Genomic DNA, 17,973 nt, shown 5'->3' with positions numbered 1-17,973 from the left:
CAAAATCTCAGTCTATATTGCATACAAGTCACATGACCAGTATCAGAAATCATCACAGGTGTCTGTATAAACAGTACGTGTGGCTTATTTATCTATGCTTCCCTGTTCATATGTCTTACAGAATGTTGTGTATTATTTTTATTTTTATATTTTAGATCAAAGACAGTGCAGTAATCAACCCACAGGTAAATGTCTTGGCTGATTCTTGAGTTTCTAAACAAAATAAAAGACTTCTTCTCTCTCCTCCACTCTCTCTGTCGGTGGTTCAGGCTCTGGGTTTGTGTCTGGCCTCCTTCGGCCTGTTGGAGATGGTTTACCTGCTGGTGAAGAGAAGCAGAGAGATTAAACATCACATGGTGTTCCTCCTCAGCCCCGTCATCCGCAGCCTCACCATGGTATTACACTCTCCTCTCTTCTCTCTTTCTCTCCTTCTTTATCTTCTTCTTAGACCATCAGTAGGTCCAGACTTCCTTTTCTCGCTCTCTTAACTACAAACACTGCATATAAGTGCCATAATATCTACTGCATGTTTCATGTTGGTTAGTGAGCAGTAAGCCTGCAGTTCTCTGGCTGAGAGGGCTGTCAGTCTCTCTGTATTTATTTCTCTCTGTCTGTCCACTCAGATAACAGTGGGACTGCAAAACATACAGATAATACTACATGTTTACTACAAACTACATAGATACCAATCTAAAATATAAATAACTTTCATCTAGGCCCCCACATGCCTTAAAACACCTCTCATTACATTTTATTTTTCATTTTTTTCTCACTCGTGGCTCAGACAGAGAAATTCTGTGGAAAGTGTGGATTTTAAATGTTCAATATTTGTTGTATGTTTGCGTTCTTTACATATTTTATCATTTTTTGACATCAAAATAAACAGAAAGAGTCAGAAGTGCACACTTAAACCTGTCCATACAGAATGTAGCTTAAATACAAATGTAAATAACTACATAGATGTGTGTTAAGTTGTGTAATTACCTATAATATAATGTAAATTTAATTGTATGGAACAACTGCTTTACATTTTTGAATAAACTAAAGTTCATTAATTCAGTCTTTTTTAACTCGGATTATCATAGTTTTTCTTATTTAGTATCTACTATAAATTATTCAGTATTTATTATCTACTATCGTTTATCCCCTACTTCAGTAACTAGTAGTGAAAAACTACTCAAAAATTAATAATAAATACTAAATATTTCATAATAGATATTAAAAAATTCATAGTAGATACTGAATCATTAATAATAGATACTAAATAATTCATAATAATGTCTGAATATTTCATAGTATATACTAAATAGATAATAGACACTGAATCACTAATAATAGATACTAAATAATTCATAGAAATGTAGATAGTAGTACTGAAGTAGATAGTAGATACTGAATAATTCATAGTAGATACTAAAAAATTCATAGTAGATACTGAATAATTCATAGTAGATACTAAATAATTCATAGTAGATACTGAATAACTCATAGTGGATACTGAATAATTCACAGTGGATACTGAATAATTCACAGTGGATACTGAATAATTCATAGTAGATACTGAATAATTCATAGTAGATACTGAGTAACTCATAGTGGATACTGAATAATTCATAGTAGATACTGAGTAACTCATAGTGGATACTGAATAATTCATAGTAGACACTGAATAATTCACAGTAGATACTGAATAATTTATAGTAGATACTGAATAATTCACAGTAGATACTGAATAATTCATAGTAGATACTGAATAATTCACAGTGGATAGGGTTAGTAATTCCTCTGAAACTGATGTGTAAGCTCAGTAGTGATGAGTGTGAGGAATTGAGGTGTGGACCCTCAGACAGACGGTCAGTGTTTAAAGAGTTAAGGACGTGTGTGTGGTCAATGGGGTCCTTTGAGAAACCGAGGATGTGGGATTCTTTTGGCTTAACAGTCTGAGTGAGGAGATTTCTCTGTCCGGCCGCAGTGCAGACAGACTGCTCTGTCCTAAAGGCATCAGAATAAATAAGCCTCTTTTACCTGCGGTCACTGCAGACACGACGGTCAGTAAGGTTGTTTGTCTGAATGTGACCAATCAGATAACTCTCTTCAGCAGCCCAGCACAGACTAAACACACAGCGTACTGTACACTGCCCTATAGAACCAAACTGAGACGTCCTGGACTGAGAGCTATCAAACCGAAACATCAATATACTCATGACTCACTCGAGCGGCTAGAGAAACACTGGCCAACAGTTAAATAACAGTTTGGCGAAATATCAAATCTACACAGTTTATTTTCAAATGTGGTCGATCAGACAGGCAACGTTTAGTGTTTGAAGTTTGCTTCTCTGAAGGCTTAGGTCAGGGGTCACAACTCAAATGTTAAGAGGGGCCATTTTGTCCTTTCCACAAAAATCAAACCACCTTGAGAGAAAAAACACTTTATGTCCATTTTACCATCTTGGCTGTAAATGTGTCTCAGTATGTGCTGATGAACTAGTATAGGATAAAAATATAATATAAACAAAAACACAGACTGACTTTGCTCTGCTTTAAGCTTTAGATCAGCTATAGCTGCTTTTCTCGCATCTCCAGCAGGAAACTTTTCCTCAAAAGTAGAACAGTTTCTTGTAAAATGTCTCTCAACGTTTGATTTTTACGAGGCTGAAGTCGCTTCTCATTCTCCAGCTTCTTGTTCGAATTTTCTCGTTCCACCTTAAATGGTGCCTGAGATGCCTGAATGTAACTGCTGCACCATTTAAGGTGGAACAAGACCACTCAAACAAGAAGCTGGCGAATGAGAAGCGACTTCAGCTTTGTGACTTTTTCAGTGTTTGTCAGTTTCTCACTGCAGATTAAACGAATCAGGAAACCAGCTGGAGTGATTATAAACACTAATCAGTCCATTCATCTCCAAATTATCGATGCTCATCTTAAATCTCTCTCTTTGCCGTTTCGTAGCTACTAGCTAGGCGAGACTGTTGTCTGTGTTGCTATGGTGACCAGCAGTCTGCGCTGATCTTCAGGGTTAAAGGGTGAATCAGCAGTTCTACATTAACTCCAGAGTTTAAGACCATTTATTGTTAAACTGTGTTGAACGATCAGCAGAGCTTTATTTTACTGTAAAGGAGGATTATTTTATTTTTACCTACTAATCTGATTCAGCTGTGGAGCCACAACAGGGCAGGAAAAGAGCCGACCTCTGGCATACAAGCCCCTTAAGGGTCCTCCTCCACATTTAATCACAGAGTGAAAAGAATTCCTCTTTAATTCATCTCTAATAGACTTGACTATGTGGTATCTGACACTGTATGACTCACTGTTATCTATTAATTTGTCTATAGGTATTAATATTTTTGTATAGATTACAAAATGTTATAAGTGTGTGTGACCTCTGTACCTCTGTCCTCAGATGTTAGCAGTTTTTGTGATCCACCTGGAGCGGATGAAGGGCTGCCGTTCTTCACTCTTCCTCTTCCTCTTCTGGACGCTGGCTGTGGTGTGCTCCCTGGTTCCTCTCAGGGCCAATATCCAGGCTGTCGTAGAACAGGTGAGTAACACAGTAAAATATGGTAATTTATTGATTTGAATATATTCTGATGCAAAATATTTGTTTAGACACATTCTGGCCACTTTATTAGAAACACCTACCTCATACTTTCACTCAGTGGGGGGGTTTATACCCCTCTGGCCCACGCTTGGCTTTGGACAGTGACCTTAGGCTCAGGTACGGCTGCTCCAGAGCTCCATTCCATTGGCCAGTGCTTTTCTGTGGAGAGTAAACACGCTGTGTCAGCAGTGAGAGACCTGAAAGCAGCTGAATGTGCTCGGTAGTAGAGCCGCCTGGATACTTTTGGATTTCTGGTGATATAAAGTGGGAAGGTCTGTTCGTGCAGACTCATGCGGCCCTAATAGATGTGCTAAATTTACCTTGTTGTGTCTGAGGTTTGTGCTCAGTTTAGCTGGACAATTACAGCTGTGAGTAAACGGGGGGGTGCAGTCGTGCCCCTCAGAGCGCAGCGAGCGCTCTCACTTTCACACAGATAACACCAGCCATGCCTGCGGACTCCACCACTGCATTACTCTCCTCCACTGTCTGTCTGTCTGTCTGTCTGTCTGTCTGTCTGTCTGTCATTATGTCAGTCAGTCTGTCTGTGTTTCTGTCTGTCTATCTATCTATCTATCTATCTATCTTTCTGTCTATCTGTCTGTGTTTCTGTCTGTCTGTCTGTCTGTCTATCTATCTATTTATCTATCTATCTGTCTGTCATTCTTACTATCTGTCTGTCTATCTGTCTGTCTGTCTATCTATCTATCTATCTGTTGTCTATCTATTGTCTGTCTGTCTGTCTATCTGTCTATCTAACTATCTATCTATCTATCTATCTATCTATCTTTCTGTCTATCTATCTATCTATCTATCTATCTATCTATCTATCTATCTATCTATCAGTCTGTCTATCTATCAGTCTATCTATCTATCTATCTTTCTGTCTATCTATCTATCTATCTATCTATCTATCTATCTATCTATCTATCTATCTATCTATCTATCTATCTGTTGTCTATCTATTGTCTGTCTGTCTGTCTATCTATCTGTCTATCTATCTATCTATCTATCTATCTATCTTTCTGTCTATCTATCTATCTATCTTTCTGTCTATCTATCTATCTTTCTGTCTATCTATCTATCTATCTATCTATCTATCTATCTATCTATCTATCTATCAGTCTGTCTATCTATCAGTCTATCTATCTATCTATCTATCTATCTATCTATCTATCTATCTATCTATCTATCTATCTATCTATCAGTCTGTCTATCTATCAGTCTATCTATCTATCTATCTTTCTGTCTATCTATCTATCTATCTATCTATCTATCTATCTATCTTTCTTACTATCTGTCTGTCTATCTACCTGTCTGTGTAGACGTGTTGATGGACAGTCTGTGCTCATGTATCTCATGTGCTCAGTGTCGTCTGCTCAGCTGAGAGTGAAGCGATGTGGATATTTTCTTTCTATCTGTCTCTGTCTGTCATTCTTACTATCTGTCTGTCTATCTGTCAGTCTGTCTGTCTGTCTATCTATCTATCTATCTGTTGTCTATCTATTGTCTGTCTGTCTGTCTATCTATCTATCTATCTATCTATCTTTCTGTCTATCTCTCTATCTATCTTTCTGTCTATCTCTCTATCTATCTATCTATCTATCTATCTATCTATCTATCTATCTATCTATCAGTCTGTCTGTCTATCTATCAGTCTATCTATCTATCTATCTATCTATCTGTCAGTCTGTCTGTCTATCTATCAGTCTGTCTATCTATCTATCTTTCTGTCTATCTATCTATCTATCTTTCTTACTATCTGTCTGTCTATCTATCTATCTATCTATCTACCTGTCTGTCTGTCAGTCTGTCTGTCTGTCTGTGTAGACGTGTTGATGGACAGTCTGTGCTCATGTATCCCGTGTGCTCAGTGTCGTCTGCTCAGCTGAGAGTGAAGCGATGTGGCTATTTTCTTTTCATGGTAAACAGGTTTTTTTATAGCGTCTGGTCTGAAAACTCCTCTTTGCAGGAGCTGATAAACAGTGTGGGGCAACGGCGCGACAGGCTCAAACCAGAAGCCACCAAATTAGAGCGCAGAGACTGATAGGATACGTCCACAGAGAACACGACAGCCTACACGTACACACTCTGCTGTCTCAGCATCTGAGGAACAAAGTCACAGGGAGGAATGTGTGGCAGCAGAATTTTAATCCATCACCATCACTATTTACCATCATCATCATTCCATATACACTCAGAAGACTCGTGTAGGTTCACTGGTGGTTCTGGATAGTAAATAAAATGTCTGTATGTGTGTTGTAGTCATGGCGACCCCTGGTTCCTATCACCACCACTGTAAAGACATCTGAACCATTTCACACCAAACCACTCTGAATCTCTCTGTTTACATCTCAACCACTGAGTTATGCAGAAAATGTCCCACCAATTAGCTTCATATAAGACCCCATTACTTGTGTAAATTATGTAAATCTGATTTTGAACCACAGCCCTGCTTATTTGCATTTCAATATCCGAGTTTACAGCCTTACTGTAAACAAGTCGGTCAGTTCATAAACATAAACAATGTGTGGGTCAGTCAGTGGTGTTGACGGAGGAGCTGCAGCAGTCCAGTGTGGCTGACTGGACTCCAAATAAGCAACGGCAAGTCCAACAGCAACAACTTAACAAGTGTTTATTTTGTTTTCTCAGAATAATAAGTCGCACCCAGACAGAGTTCCTCCGAGCGCGACGTTCAAATGGACAGTGTTTTTAAACACAGTATTCGCTGCTGCGGTGCCCAAAGCGCTGATTCTGCTCATGCATAGCCAGCCTGAGTAAATGAGGCCTGTGTTTACATGACCTTACGCACGCTGAAGCTGACCTACATTCTCCAAAAACCTTGGACAGTGTGTCAGAGCAGGGATGGCCACCATGTGTAGGAAAGCGCAGAGTCTCCCATATTTGGACTGTGGCCTCTATAAGCCTCAAGGTCACAGAGTTGTGCTAGCTTGTCGAAATGTCCTACTGTACCGCATATTTTTAGGTAGCGCTCTACAGAAAACTGTAGGTAGGATATTTTGACGGCCTAAATGACTCTATCAGAAAATGCTACAGGCACTGAAATCAATAGGTGGGATAATTTGATCACCCTATCAGGAAGTAAGCAATAATAATAAGGGAAGTCTTTACTGAATTAACATAAACATGTGAAAAATGAAGTTACTATGCTGTAGTAATGATATGCACGTGCTCAGTAGGACCACTCGATGGGTGATGCAGATCTAGTGCCTTATTGCCTTTACAAGTGAATTCTATTTCATGTTGTCAAGTGTTTTCTTGCACAAAATTCAAACTTCGAGCTGCTGCTACTGTTTTAGCTACGCTAATGTACTTCAGACCATGTTTGTAGATCACAGTGAGTCATACAGTGTCAGAAACCACATAATCAAGTCTAGTTTAGATATGCGGTTAGCACCATACTAATTGGTGTGCACAAGCCTGCATTACTTGCTAGCTGTATCAGCCTCACAGCGTTATTCTGCCTTTGAACAGGCTGCCATGGCACTCAGTAGCTTAAATCAGTTTTTAAGATGTATGTAAATATATTCAGAGTGGTTTGGTGTGAAATGGTTCAGATGGCTTTACAGTGGTGGTGATAGGAACCAGGGGTCGCCATGACTACAACACAAATATAGACATTTTATTTACTATCCAGAACCACCAGTGAACCTACACGAGTCTTCTGAGTTTCATATAGTATACATAGATTATATAATAGTGGAAAACCTGAAATAATAATCTTCAGGGATTATTTTGCCTCATAACACCCTGCATGTTATGTATCCCTCCACCAAGAATGGATTTTTATGCCAAAATCTTGGTAAAACTATCATAAAACAGTGTCTCAGTCATCAGGCAGTGAATTCATAACCATTTCATGTAGGAACTTTCTGTGAGGGAGCTTTTAGAGGTGGACGTCTGGTTCTGACTCGGCTCTAGAACGAAGCACTTCACACTTACTGAGCTCCTAAGGTGACATTGTGATAAAATTCTTATACTGAGGCCACGAGTTAAGTTAACTAAATAACTCGTGGCCTCAGTATCGTAGTGCTATGGAAGAAGACACACAGCTTATGCACCAGTCATTGTGCTTTATTAACAGTCATAGTTGGCTACAGCCACGCCGTACAATAAGCAAGGCTTTTAGCTAACAGCTCGCTCTACACTAAGCTCATATTTGCACTCTCTCCTGTTCTTCTGTTCTACAGGCAAGTTTCTCAAAAACAGAGCATTTCACACCAAACTACTCTGAACGACTCTGTTTTGAAAATTACGTTAAACGTTAAGAACGTTTTTTCGTTCTCCTTCAAAGTTACTCTTTTGGAGGTTTGAGGTTTTATTTTTCTGTTATTTTCTTTTTTATTCGTTTGATAGCCCTTCCATAAACTGTTTCCCTTCTATAACCTACTTTTCTGTAAAGCTGCTGGTTGTAAAAAGCGCCACACAAATAAATGTTGTTGTTGTTGTTGCTTAGATGTTGTAATATATTGACAAGATTCAACAATGTGTCACTGCAGTCGGAACAAACCTCTCCATTTTTGTCGTTTTTCAGTTTTTGACATAGTGAAAATATCTGTTGCTCTTTACGTTGTGTGTAAATTACATTAAGAATGGACCAAAAGAAACGACCCAAATTCACTTGGACAAAAATGTGGTTCCATTGACTTCCGTTAAAAGTAAAGTAGCTTATTTCCTTCTCCTGTAAAGTTACCATTTTGGAGATACGAGGTTTTGTTCTGACGATATATTTCATTTTGGAGAATCATGATTTGTTATCCTTATCATTTCAAAGTAAAGAGGAAAACTTTGGACACCAACACGAGACTGGAAATGTGTTTGTTTACAGTGTTGGCAGTGAACTTTATCTGTCAGTGGTATGTACTGTAATGTTTTTGGGGGTTCAAGGTTCAGTCTGACTCTGCTGAATTCAGAGTACTTTTCACTCACTTCGTTGCTGCTTTTATTACAGCACAAGACCCAAAATTTACTAGTAAACATTGTCCAGAAGGAGCTTCTTAATGAGTAAACCAAGAGTAAAAGTGCAAAGTGCCTGTTCAGGTGTGATCACTCCACACTGTCAGCACCGGCAAGACAGAACAGCTGAGCTTGAAAACACAAAGTCCTGAATCCAGCATGTGAGCACAGGTCATATGCAGCCTTCCGGCGGTTAATACGGGTCTGGCCGAGATCCCTGAGGGGCCTTTCCTATGTATAGATGCCGTGACCGAGGCTGCTTATTAGTGTGCCATGCGGAGGCCATTCACAGGCGTAAATACATACATGTGGCATTTTGGGCTGCGCTGTGATTTACGAGAGCTCAGGAAAGATTTACTGAGTCATTAATCCTGACATGAGGCCGCAGGGCACGACAAAGGCTTACAGTGATACGCCAAGTCAGCCAAGACACAGATTTAAAGCTGTTTATTTGGGCTGTAAATGTTTATCTGCTCAGAAAACACTAGTAGTAGAATAAATATGAATAATACTGAGACAATACACTCTTAAAGTGATGGTTCAGGGGTTCTTTAATACAGAAAATGGCTCTATATAGAACCATGAACACTCAAATAACCCTTTGCATGATCATTTGCATTGTGAACGGTTCTCCAGATTGATGAAGAATGTGCTGTAGACGGTTCTATATAGAGCCATGTTGGAAAAAGCGTTCAGCGATTGTTATGATTTTAAGCTTGTAACAATCGAAGAACCCCTTTTGGTGGTATATAGAACCATCTGCAGCACATTCATGATGCAAAGGACCGTTTAATCATGAAATGGGTCTTTGAGTGTTCACGGTTCTATATAGAACCATTTTCATTACTAAAGAACCATCTTTTAAGAGTGTAGAAGAAACACTGAAGTATGTTACAACAGCTTTGAACGTGGCTCGGCCAATCAGAAGGTTCTGTATAGAACCATATACATCATATTCTTCATCAATCTGAAGAACCATCTCACCAAACGGTTCTTTGAGTGTTTATGGTTCTATATAGAACCATTTTCTTTACTAAAGAACCCTTGAAGAACCATCATTTTAAGAGTGTAGTGCAAAGTAGCAGCTTCCAAACCTCTGATCCACTCGCACCAGCACAATACACAGTGTCAGTGTTACTGCAGTGCTGAGAATGATCCACCACCCAAATAGTACCTGCTCTGTGAGGGTCCATGGGGGTCCTGACCACTGAAGAACAGGGTAAAAGGGGGCTAACAAAGTATGCAGAGAAACAGATGGACTACAGTCTGTAACTGTAGAACTACAAAGTGCACCTATATAGTAAGCCATAAGACCATGTGTCGGCTGGAGGCATCAATAAGAAATCTGCAATTTGTTCTTCAAACTAGCTCACAAACTCGCTATTTTCTTGTTACATTTTGCTGTATTTTTGTATATTTGCATTTATTTGCATTACATTTGGTGTTTTTATAAGCAAAAACACACTTATTGCCAAGAAAAATGGTTTCAGACACAGTTCACTGTCCTGTCTGACACTTGTTTCTTTAGTTTAGCACTGGAGCTACATTGCTAATGTAGCCAACAATGGAAGCCTGTCTATAACAATTAGCATCATGCTAACTCTACACTTGCTTCAAATTGTATTGAGCTGTTCAGTGTCTCTAATAGACTTGATTATGTGGTTCTAACACTTATGATACACTGTTATCTGTAAATGGGTCGTTCTACTGAAACGTCCATTCTTGTGTCCTTAGCGTTTACAGATATATTACACTCAAAAAACATGTGAGGGTTAAAATTTATTTATATTTTAAAATAAAACAATAAGTTATTTCAACAATTACACCTAAATTGAGCCTCAATTTAGCAATATTGGTTTTTAAATCAATCATATAGAATTCCAAGCACCACAGAAGAGCTCGTCCTCACAGTCATGTGTGAAGAATGAGGCCGTATTTTGAGGTAAAAAACATGTTTTTCTGCAGTTTTAACTACAATAATCTATACATGGCTATGAAATACATAAATTAAATGACATAAAGAAAACAAATAAATATAAAATATATAATGAGAGTTGTTGTCTCCACAACGTTGTGTCACTGGTGTTACTGCGTAACAAAAAATCTCTTATTTTGAAATAAAAGTCACACTGATGACATCACTTGACTTCCTTTTACCTATTTTCTGAGGATCTATGAAGAAAAGCTCATGGTGAGTCCACTGTGTCTTTCAGTTATCAGAGATTTTCTCATTCAGCTCATGATTTCATATGAAGCTTTTAGCTGAAGTCACTGGTGTGACCGACTTTATTCTGAGGTCACTGTGAAAAAACAGAATACAAATGGATTAAATTACATATTTTAGTGGATATTCCATGATGGACAACATGTGGTTTGATGCTCTGTAGCAATTATTTCGTAAAATGCATTGTTCCTTAAAATGTCTCTGGTGTTCCTTTATTATGTGTAACACCAATGAGGATCAGTAACACCAGTGACTCCTATGGAGAGATAGAAAAGTGGACGGTGTGATGAGGCAAACGTGTTGTCCATCACCAGCGGACTGTGTGTGTGTGTGTGTGTGTGTGTGTGTGTGTGTGTGCGTGCGTGCGTAATACTAACCTGAACACCTACCTGTAATACGCACCTGTTGTCTGTTTCCTAACACCAGCAGCAAAAAGGGAGGCAGAGCAGACAGAGCTCACTCATGAGCATGCTGGAGGGCCCGCGGCTAGCTCATGAGAGGGGTGATGTCCCTACCTAGGGCACAGAAGACAGAGTGAGACAGGCTAGTGAATGTGCGCACTGTATGAAATGTCCCGCCGGTAATTTCACGCATTAAAGCCTTGTGCAATGTAATTATGATTTTATTTACCCTTATTTTTAATCCACTCTTAAAGGACAGCAACACCCCTGCAGAGTGGAATGGTTCAGCTCAGGTGATGCAGGGGTGGGGCTAACCCTATAAGAGGCAGGGGAAGGGTTTAGTAGGGGGCTAGCTCGAGGATACTCACCTCAGGTTGCGAGGAGACTGAGGAGAAGGGAGTGAGAGCTGAGCTAAAAAGAGTGCGGCCTGAGACTATTTATACCTACCTGTACTGATCGAGTCGGGTCAACGTTTTAACCTCTATTTACTTTGTGTTTGTACAGTTTTTCTTTTGTGTGTTTCGCCGTGTAAATAAATCTCACTGATTGCAAAGAATCATCCAGAGTCGTCGCATCCTCAGCCTGCAACTACGTTCCACTACCCATTCAGTCCCAAACTACCCGGTGACTTCGTGTCTCCTGACGGGGTTCGGCGAAGCATCGTCACAGACGGTTCTGTAGAATGACCCGAAGATGGAGGGCAGTAGATGGCTGCTCCTGTTTTAATGTACTTTAGTCCATTTTTATAGATATCAGTGAGTCAGAAAGTGCATTCCATGCTGGTCTATGCTGGTTTATGCTGGTCTGGTGCTGGTTTACCTGGGTGACCTGACCAAAATACAACTCAATGCTGTTTTTGCTGGTGGATGTCTGTGCTGGTCTGCGCTAGTTTCTCTTGCAGGCGCCTGCAGTTTAGCGCCATGCTAAATGTTTGGGCATAAGCTTCCATTACTTGTTAGCTACATTTACCTAGTAGCTTCAGTGCTAAAACTAACTTCAGATCAACTCCATTTGTGTGCTTTTGTTTTTTCACCAAACTCTTCCTTTAAGAGGAGAAAGGGAGCGGACGGAAACGTTATTATTGGGACACGCCCCATGCTGGTTAGCCTCAGTTTGCCAGACCCTGGAGACAGTGCAGTGTGGTGAGCTGCAGTGGGCGGCTGCCTTCTGATCATTCCTGAGTTTGGTTTCCTCCGACACCAGGCGGAAAAGAGCGGGCAGATACGGCTCTACAGGAAACGTGTGGTGTCTGTGGTGAAGGCCTTTCCATACAGTCCCTCATCACTCTCCGCCTGTCCCACTCTGTCTGTCCCAGTGCTGGGTTACGTGTCGTCTACAGTGGTGGACAGTAACTAAGTAAACGTAATTAACTGTACTTAAGTAGTTTTTGTGTATCTGTACTGAAGTTTTTCCATTTTGGTGACTTTTCACTTTCACTCCACTACATTTCAGACTCGGATATCTCACTTTTTACTCCACCACATTATGAGAAATCGTTCCTTTTGGTTTATGTGTGTATAAAAACGTAACATGTCAAAACGAAAGAAGCGCAAAGTAAGAACACCAATCAGGGCACAGCGGTCACTTTGTTTTGAGTTTGTTTTGACCTGTTGGTCATACCGACCCAGTGCAGCACACGGTTCAACATCAGTGCAGCAGCGTAAAATTTTGGGAGAGTCTATTCAACATAAATGATGAACTAACCTAACTTTGTGTAAACAGACCACAATATAGAAATATGTACTCATATGCAGTTGTGACTGACGGGTCTTTATTCTGAATTTATACAAACACATTTAATTTTATAGTAAATTAGTTTTGGCTGGTTTATGTTTATGTTTTGACATGAACCTGAGATTAAAGTTTTTATTAAACTTGTAACTAAGTTGCTTGTTTGCATATATACATATATCGCTGTTGTTGGAAGAAAACCTCCAAATCAGCAGCACTGCTATGTCTGATCCACTCGCACCAGCACAACACACACTAACACACCACCACCACGTCAGTGTTACTGCAGTGCTGAGAATGACCCACCACCCAAATAGTACCTGCTCTGTGAGGGTCCATGGGGGTCCTGACCACTGAAGAACAGGGTAAAAGGGGGCTAACAAAGTATCAGAGAAACAGATGGACTACAGTCTGTAACTGTAGAACTACAAAGTGCACCTATATAGTAAGTGGAGCTGATAAAATGGACAATGAGCGCAGAAACAAGGAGGTGGTCAGAATGTTACGCCTGATCGGTGTAAATTCCAGATTATACATTATAGGGATAGAGGATGTGGTGTAGATTGTGATCATCATGATGAAGATGACTCAGAGGTGCAGTGACAGGCCTATAGACCGATACACCAGCAGTACTGGCCGTTCAGCAGCCTGATGGCCTGGGGGGAAGAAACCCGGCTGGTCTGATTTAAAGGCTGATATGCTGTATAATGAATCTCTTAACTCAGTCTGTACGTCTCTCCGTTTGTTGCAGGGCTTTTCGGAGGACTCTCTGCGGTCCGTGGCGTTTTTCGCCTGCTTCTCGCTGCAGCTGGCTCAGCTCATACTGAGCTGCTTTGCTGACCAGCGTCCAGACGCTCTGAAGCCGGTCTGTGTGAAGGTACTGAGATATTCAGGCGCTTTAACTCGGTTTGTCTGCTGAGAATCTGAAATAGTTCCATCTTACTGAGCTGCTAACATATCACTGTCCCTCAAACAGAACCCGTGTCCAGTTGAAGACGCTTCGTTCTTGTCTAAGATCCTCTTCTGGTGGTTCAGTGGGTGAGTGGACGTTTCTTCAGGTCTAATTTGAGGAGAGAGGAACACAAACAACAAAAACACACAATCAGATTGATGGGAAATGTGCATGAATGTGCTACAGACAGTTCTATATAGAACCTTTTTGAAAAGCGTTCTATGTAGCACCCAAACGGGTTCCTCTATTGTTACAAGCTTGACAGCAAAGCTGTATGTACAACAACATCTCATCAAATTCAAATCACTGTAAAGTATCTCCTCTTCTACGCTCTTAAAAAAGACGGTTCTTCGAGGGTTCTTCAGTAAAGAAAATGGCTCTAAATAGAACCATGAACACTAAAAGGGTTCTTCTATTGTAACAAGCTTGTATCGTAACAACAGAAGAACCCTTTTGGATGCTATATAGAACTATTTTTCCAAAAGGTTCTATATAGAACCCTATAGCACATTCTCCATCAATCTGAAGAACGCTTTCATGATGCAAGGGACCCTCTAATCATGCAAAAGGTTCTTTGAGTGTTCGTGGTTCTATATTGAACCATGTTCTTTGCTAAAGAACCCTTTAAGAACCATCTTTTAGGAGTGTAGAAGAAAATCTAAAGCACGTTACAATAGCTTTGAATGTGGCTCAGCCAATCAGAAGGTTGTATATAGAACCATATACAACATGATCTCCATCAGTCTGAAGAACCATTTCACCAAAGGCTTCTTTGAGTGTTCATGGTTGTATATAGAACCATTTTCTTTACTAAAGAACCCTTGAAGAACCGTCTTTTTAAGAGTGTAGGTAGAAACAAATTCGGGACTTAGTGTACAACTGAGAAACAAGAATATACAGACATACAGACTCATAAATAAAATAAAATAAGAATGTTTTAACATCGTTTTAACACTTTTTTAATATTTAATATAATTTATTATAATGGATATTGCAGTAAATAAATAATAAATTAGCCTGAATTTATGATCACAAATTCCTGGAGGGGCTCTAATACTAATAATAACTTTAACTTATTAATGTTGATGAGTTTATGTGTTGAATTAACACTGTAATACATACATTATAATCCCACTCAGTGCTTCACAGAGCCAGAACAAATAAAACACAGCGTAATGTAATGTGTGTGTTTTGTTCAGGCTGGTGGTGAAGGGCTACCGGTCACCCCTGACAGCTGAAGACTTGTGGTCACTGCGGGAAAAGGACACGTCAGAGAAGATTATCGCTGATCTGGAGAGAGAGTGGAGCACGCAGTGCACCAAACTGCAACAGTAAGACTCCTCGTTCCTCCACATGCACCTCACCCTCAGCTCCTTTCAGTGGAAATCACATTAACCCTCCATGATCCATAACCAGGGTCATTCTCTGGATTTGTGCATTTCTTCTTAGATTCTCCTTTAAAGGCTCTTCATATAACATGATCCTCACACACAGATCAGGCATAACATTCTGACCACCTCCTTGTTTCTACGCTCATTGTCCATTTTATCAGCTCCACTTACTATATAGGTGCACTTTGTAGTTCTACAGTTACAGACTGTAGTCCATCTGTTTCTCTGATACTTTGTTATTTGTTATGTATGTGTAATTCACTAAATATGTAATTAGTTATGATAGCTATATTTCAGCAGGGTTGAAAATGACAGTAATAACTCTAGGCTTTATTTAATTTATCTTTATCTTTATTAATAAATAAATGACAAGAAATAATAATGATAATTATTCTCATATAATATTTTGGTAACACTTTATTTGGACAGCCCACTGTAGATGCAGTCTATCTATCAAATGGAACTGAACTTGAAGTTCAGAGTGAAAGATTCTATCAAATCTATCCATAAATCTATATATAAATGTTGTTGATAATAATTTGAGTATTACCAGAATGTTTGTAAATAATAGTTCTGGTCCTAAAATCTGATTGGCTGATCCGCGTTCGAAGCCACGATATACCCACTCCTATGATGCCTCACAACAAATGAACTCTGTATCACTGAGCCACAGCACAAAAAGCCTTTCTGCTGTAAGAACCCGTTATTATCTAGAACCAGGCTGGTCAGCTAGCTAACAGCCTAAACAGCTCCGTCATTAATATCACAGGCTTGAATTAAAGCACTTACAGTATGATTTACTGTAAAACGGCAGAATAAAAGTCTAAAAAATGTTGCTTACGTTTCGAATGTCCGTGTTTCAGTCAGAAGTCGCGTCAAACCCAGGCTGAATCCCAAACGGCTCTGTACTCCCTAAACAGTGTTCTAGCTATGAAAGTTTAGAAATTCTATCTTCTACAGTCAAACAGTGCATCATGTATCGAGTGTGGATGTGTCTGAGTCCCAAATGACCATTTCTTAGCTGTGTTTTGCTCTGTTGGGCTGCAGGATCCAGTATTTAAACTCCTATGTAGTGCACTATGTAGGGAGCAGGGAGCTGTTTGAGATTCAGCCCCAGTGTGAGAAGAGGGCGCCGCTGGATTGGTGTAAATAAGACTCACAGTGGCGATTTGGTGACCAGAAAGTACTTATAAAGTGAAGGTTTCTGCTTTAAACAGTGCTGCGATATCATGTTCATTGTTATACGACAAAACATTTCACATTAAATGAAATGACTGCAGTGTACAGCAATGGGCGACCAAATGTTCTCCTCATTCAGTGTCCATAGTTGCTTGGCAACGATATAGTACTCTAAAGGAACTACATTTCTTGGTGGAATAATTATTTGTGCCAATTATTACTAATAATAACAAATTGCTTTCTTAAAAATTGCAAAAAGAGTAAAAGTAACATTTTCATATTTCATCCAAATAAAGTGTGAGCAATATTTTCTACATTATTCTCCTATAAGAACTGTTATATCTGGGCCTCCTGCTAAAGGAGGCTTGGGCCAAACACTGTCACCAGAATAGAACCTGAGTGCTCTGTTCGTCCGTGTCCAGGCAGGAGAGATGTGAGAACATGAAAGCTCTGGGCTGCAGGATCACAGAACAGACTCAGCTGCTTCAGAAACTGAGACAGGAGCAGAGCTCTGGTTTCCTCCTGCTCCGCACTCTGGCCAAAACCTTCGGGCCCTACTTCCTGTCCGGCACACTCTGCCTCATCATCCACGACGCCTTCATGTTCTCCATCCCGCAGGTGCTGAGGTGAGGCAGGAGAGTCATCCATAAAAAACTCATTCAGCCTAATGAGAAACTGTAGAACAGACTCAGTTTATATCACAATGCCTACATTTAGAGTCAGTTATTCATTCAGCCTAATGAGAAACTGTAGAACAGACTCAGTTTATATCACAATACCTACATTTAGAGTCAGTTATTCATTCAGCCTAATGAGAAACTGTAGAACAGACTCAGTTTATATCACAATACCTACATTTAGAGTCAGTTATTCATTCAGCCTAATGAGAAACTGTAGAACAGACTCAGTTTATATCACAATGCCTACATTTAGAGTCAGTTATTCATTCAGCCTAATGAGAAACTGTAGAACAGACTCGTTTATATCACAATACCTACATTTAGAGTCAGTTATTCATTCAGCCTAATGAGAAACTGTAGAACAGACTCAGTTTATATCACAATACCTACATTTAGAGTCAGTTATTCATTCAGCCTAATGAGAAACTGTAGAACAGACTCGGTTTATATCACAATACCTACATTTAGAGTCAGTTACTCATTCAGCCTAACGAGAAACTGTAGAACAGACTCAAATTTGATGATGATTTGAACCAACAGAAATCCTTGTTTTTGCTTGGATAGTGATGATCTGCTGGTCTGTGCTGTTTTTTCCAGCAGGGTTAAACTTGTCCAGCCTCACAGCTGTTGCTCCGAAAGAAGGCATTTGTCAGCAAAGCATGGACAGGTCAATTAGGACAGAAATACAGTGACCACATGTGCCTAGGTCGAAAACCCAAGCAAATGTACTGAGTAACCCAGAGTAAGCCAAAGGTTAATACACATGTGAGGCAGTCAAATACAGTGCCTGTGTCCTCGCTGACCTCTCTAGGAGCTCTAGCAGTCAGTCACATGTATAACAGC

General features: G+C 39.8%; 1 protein-coding gene across 1 annotated transcript in view; it reads left to right on the top strand.

The window, feature by feature from the left end:
• LOC118821855 (multidrug resistance-associated protein 1-like) overlaps positions 1-17,973 on the top strand; it is a 73,967-nt gene that overhangs the window by 18,951 nt on the left and 37,043 nt on the right. Inside the window, exons 3-8 of the mRNA XM_036590604.1 lie at positions 270-395; positions 3,401-3,538; positions 13,680-13,805; positions 13,905-13,966; positions 15,080-15,211; positions 16,873-17,076. Of these exons, the coding sequence (XP_036446497.1) occupies positions 270-395; positions 3,401-3,538; positions 13,680-13,805; positions 13,905-13,966; positions 15,080-15,211; positions 16,873-17,076 (788 nt within the window). The remainder of the gene's footprint in view (positions 1-269; positions 396-3,400; positions 3,539-13,679; positions 13,806-13,904; positions 13,967-15,079; positions 15,212-16,872; positions 17,077-17,973) is intronic.

The sequence above is a fragment of the Colossoma macropomum genome, unplaced genomic scaffold, assembly GCF_904425465.1.
Source record: "Colossoma macropomum unplaced genomic scaffold, Colossoma_macropomum, whole genome shotgun sequence".
Taxonomy (NCBI): domain Eukaryota; kingdom Metazoa; phylum Chordata; class Actinopteri; order Characiformes; family Serrasalmidae; genus Colossoma; species Colossoma macropomum.
Note: the sequence above shows the minus strand (reverse complement) of the source record. Positions and strands in the feature narration are given on the sequence as shown.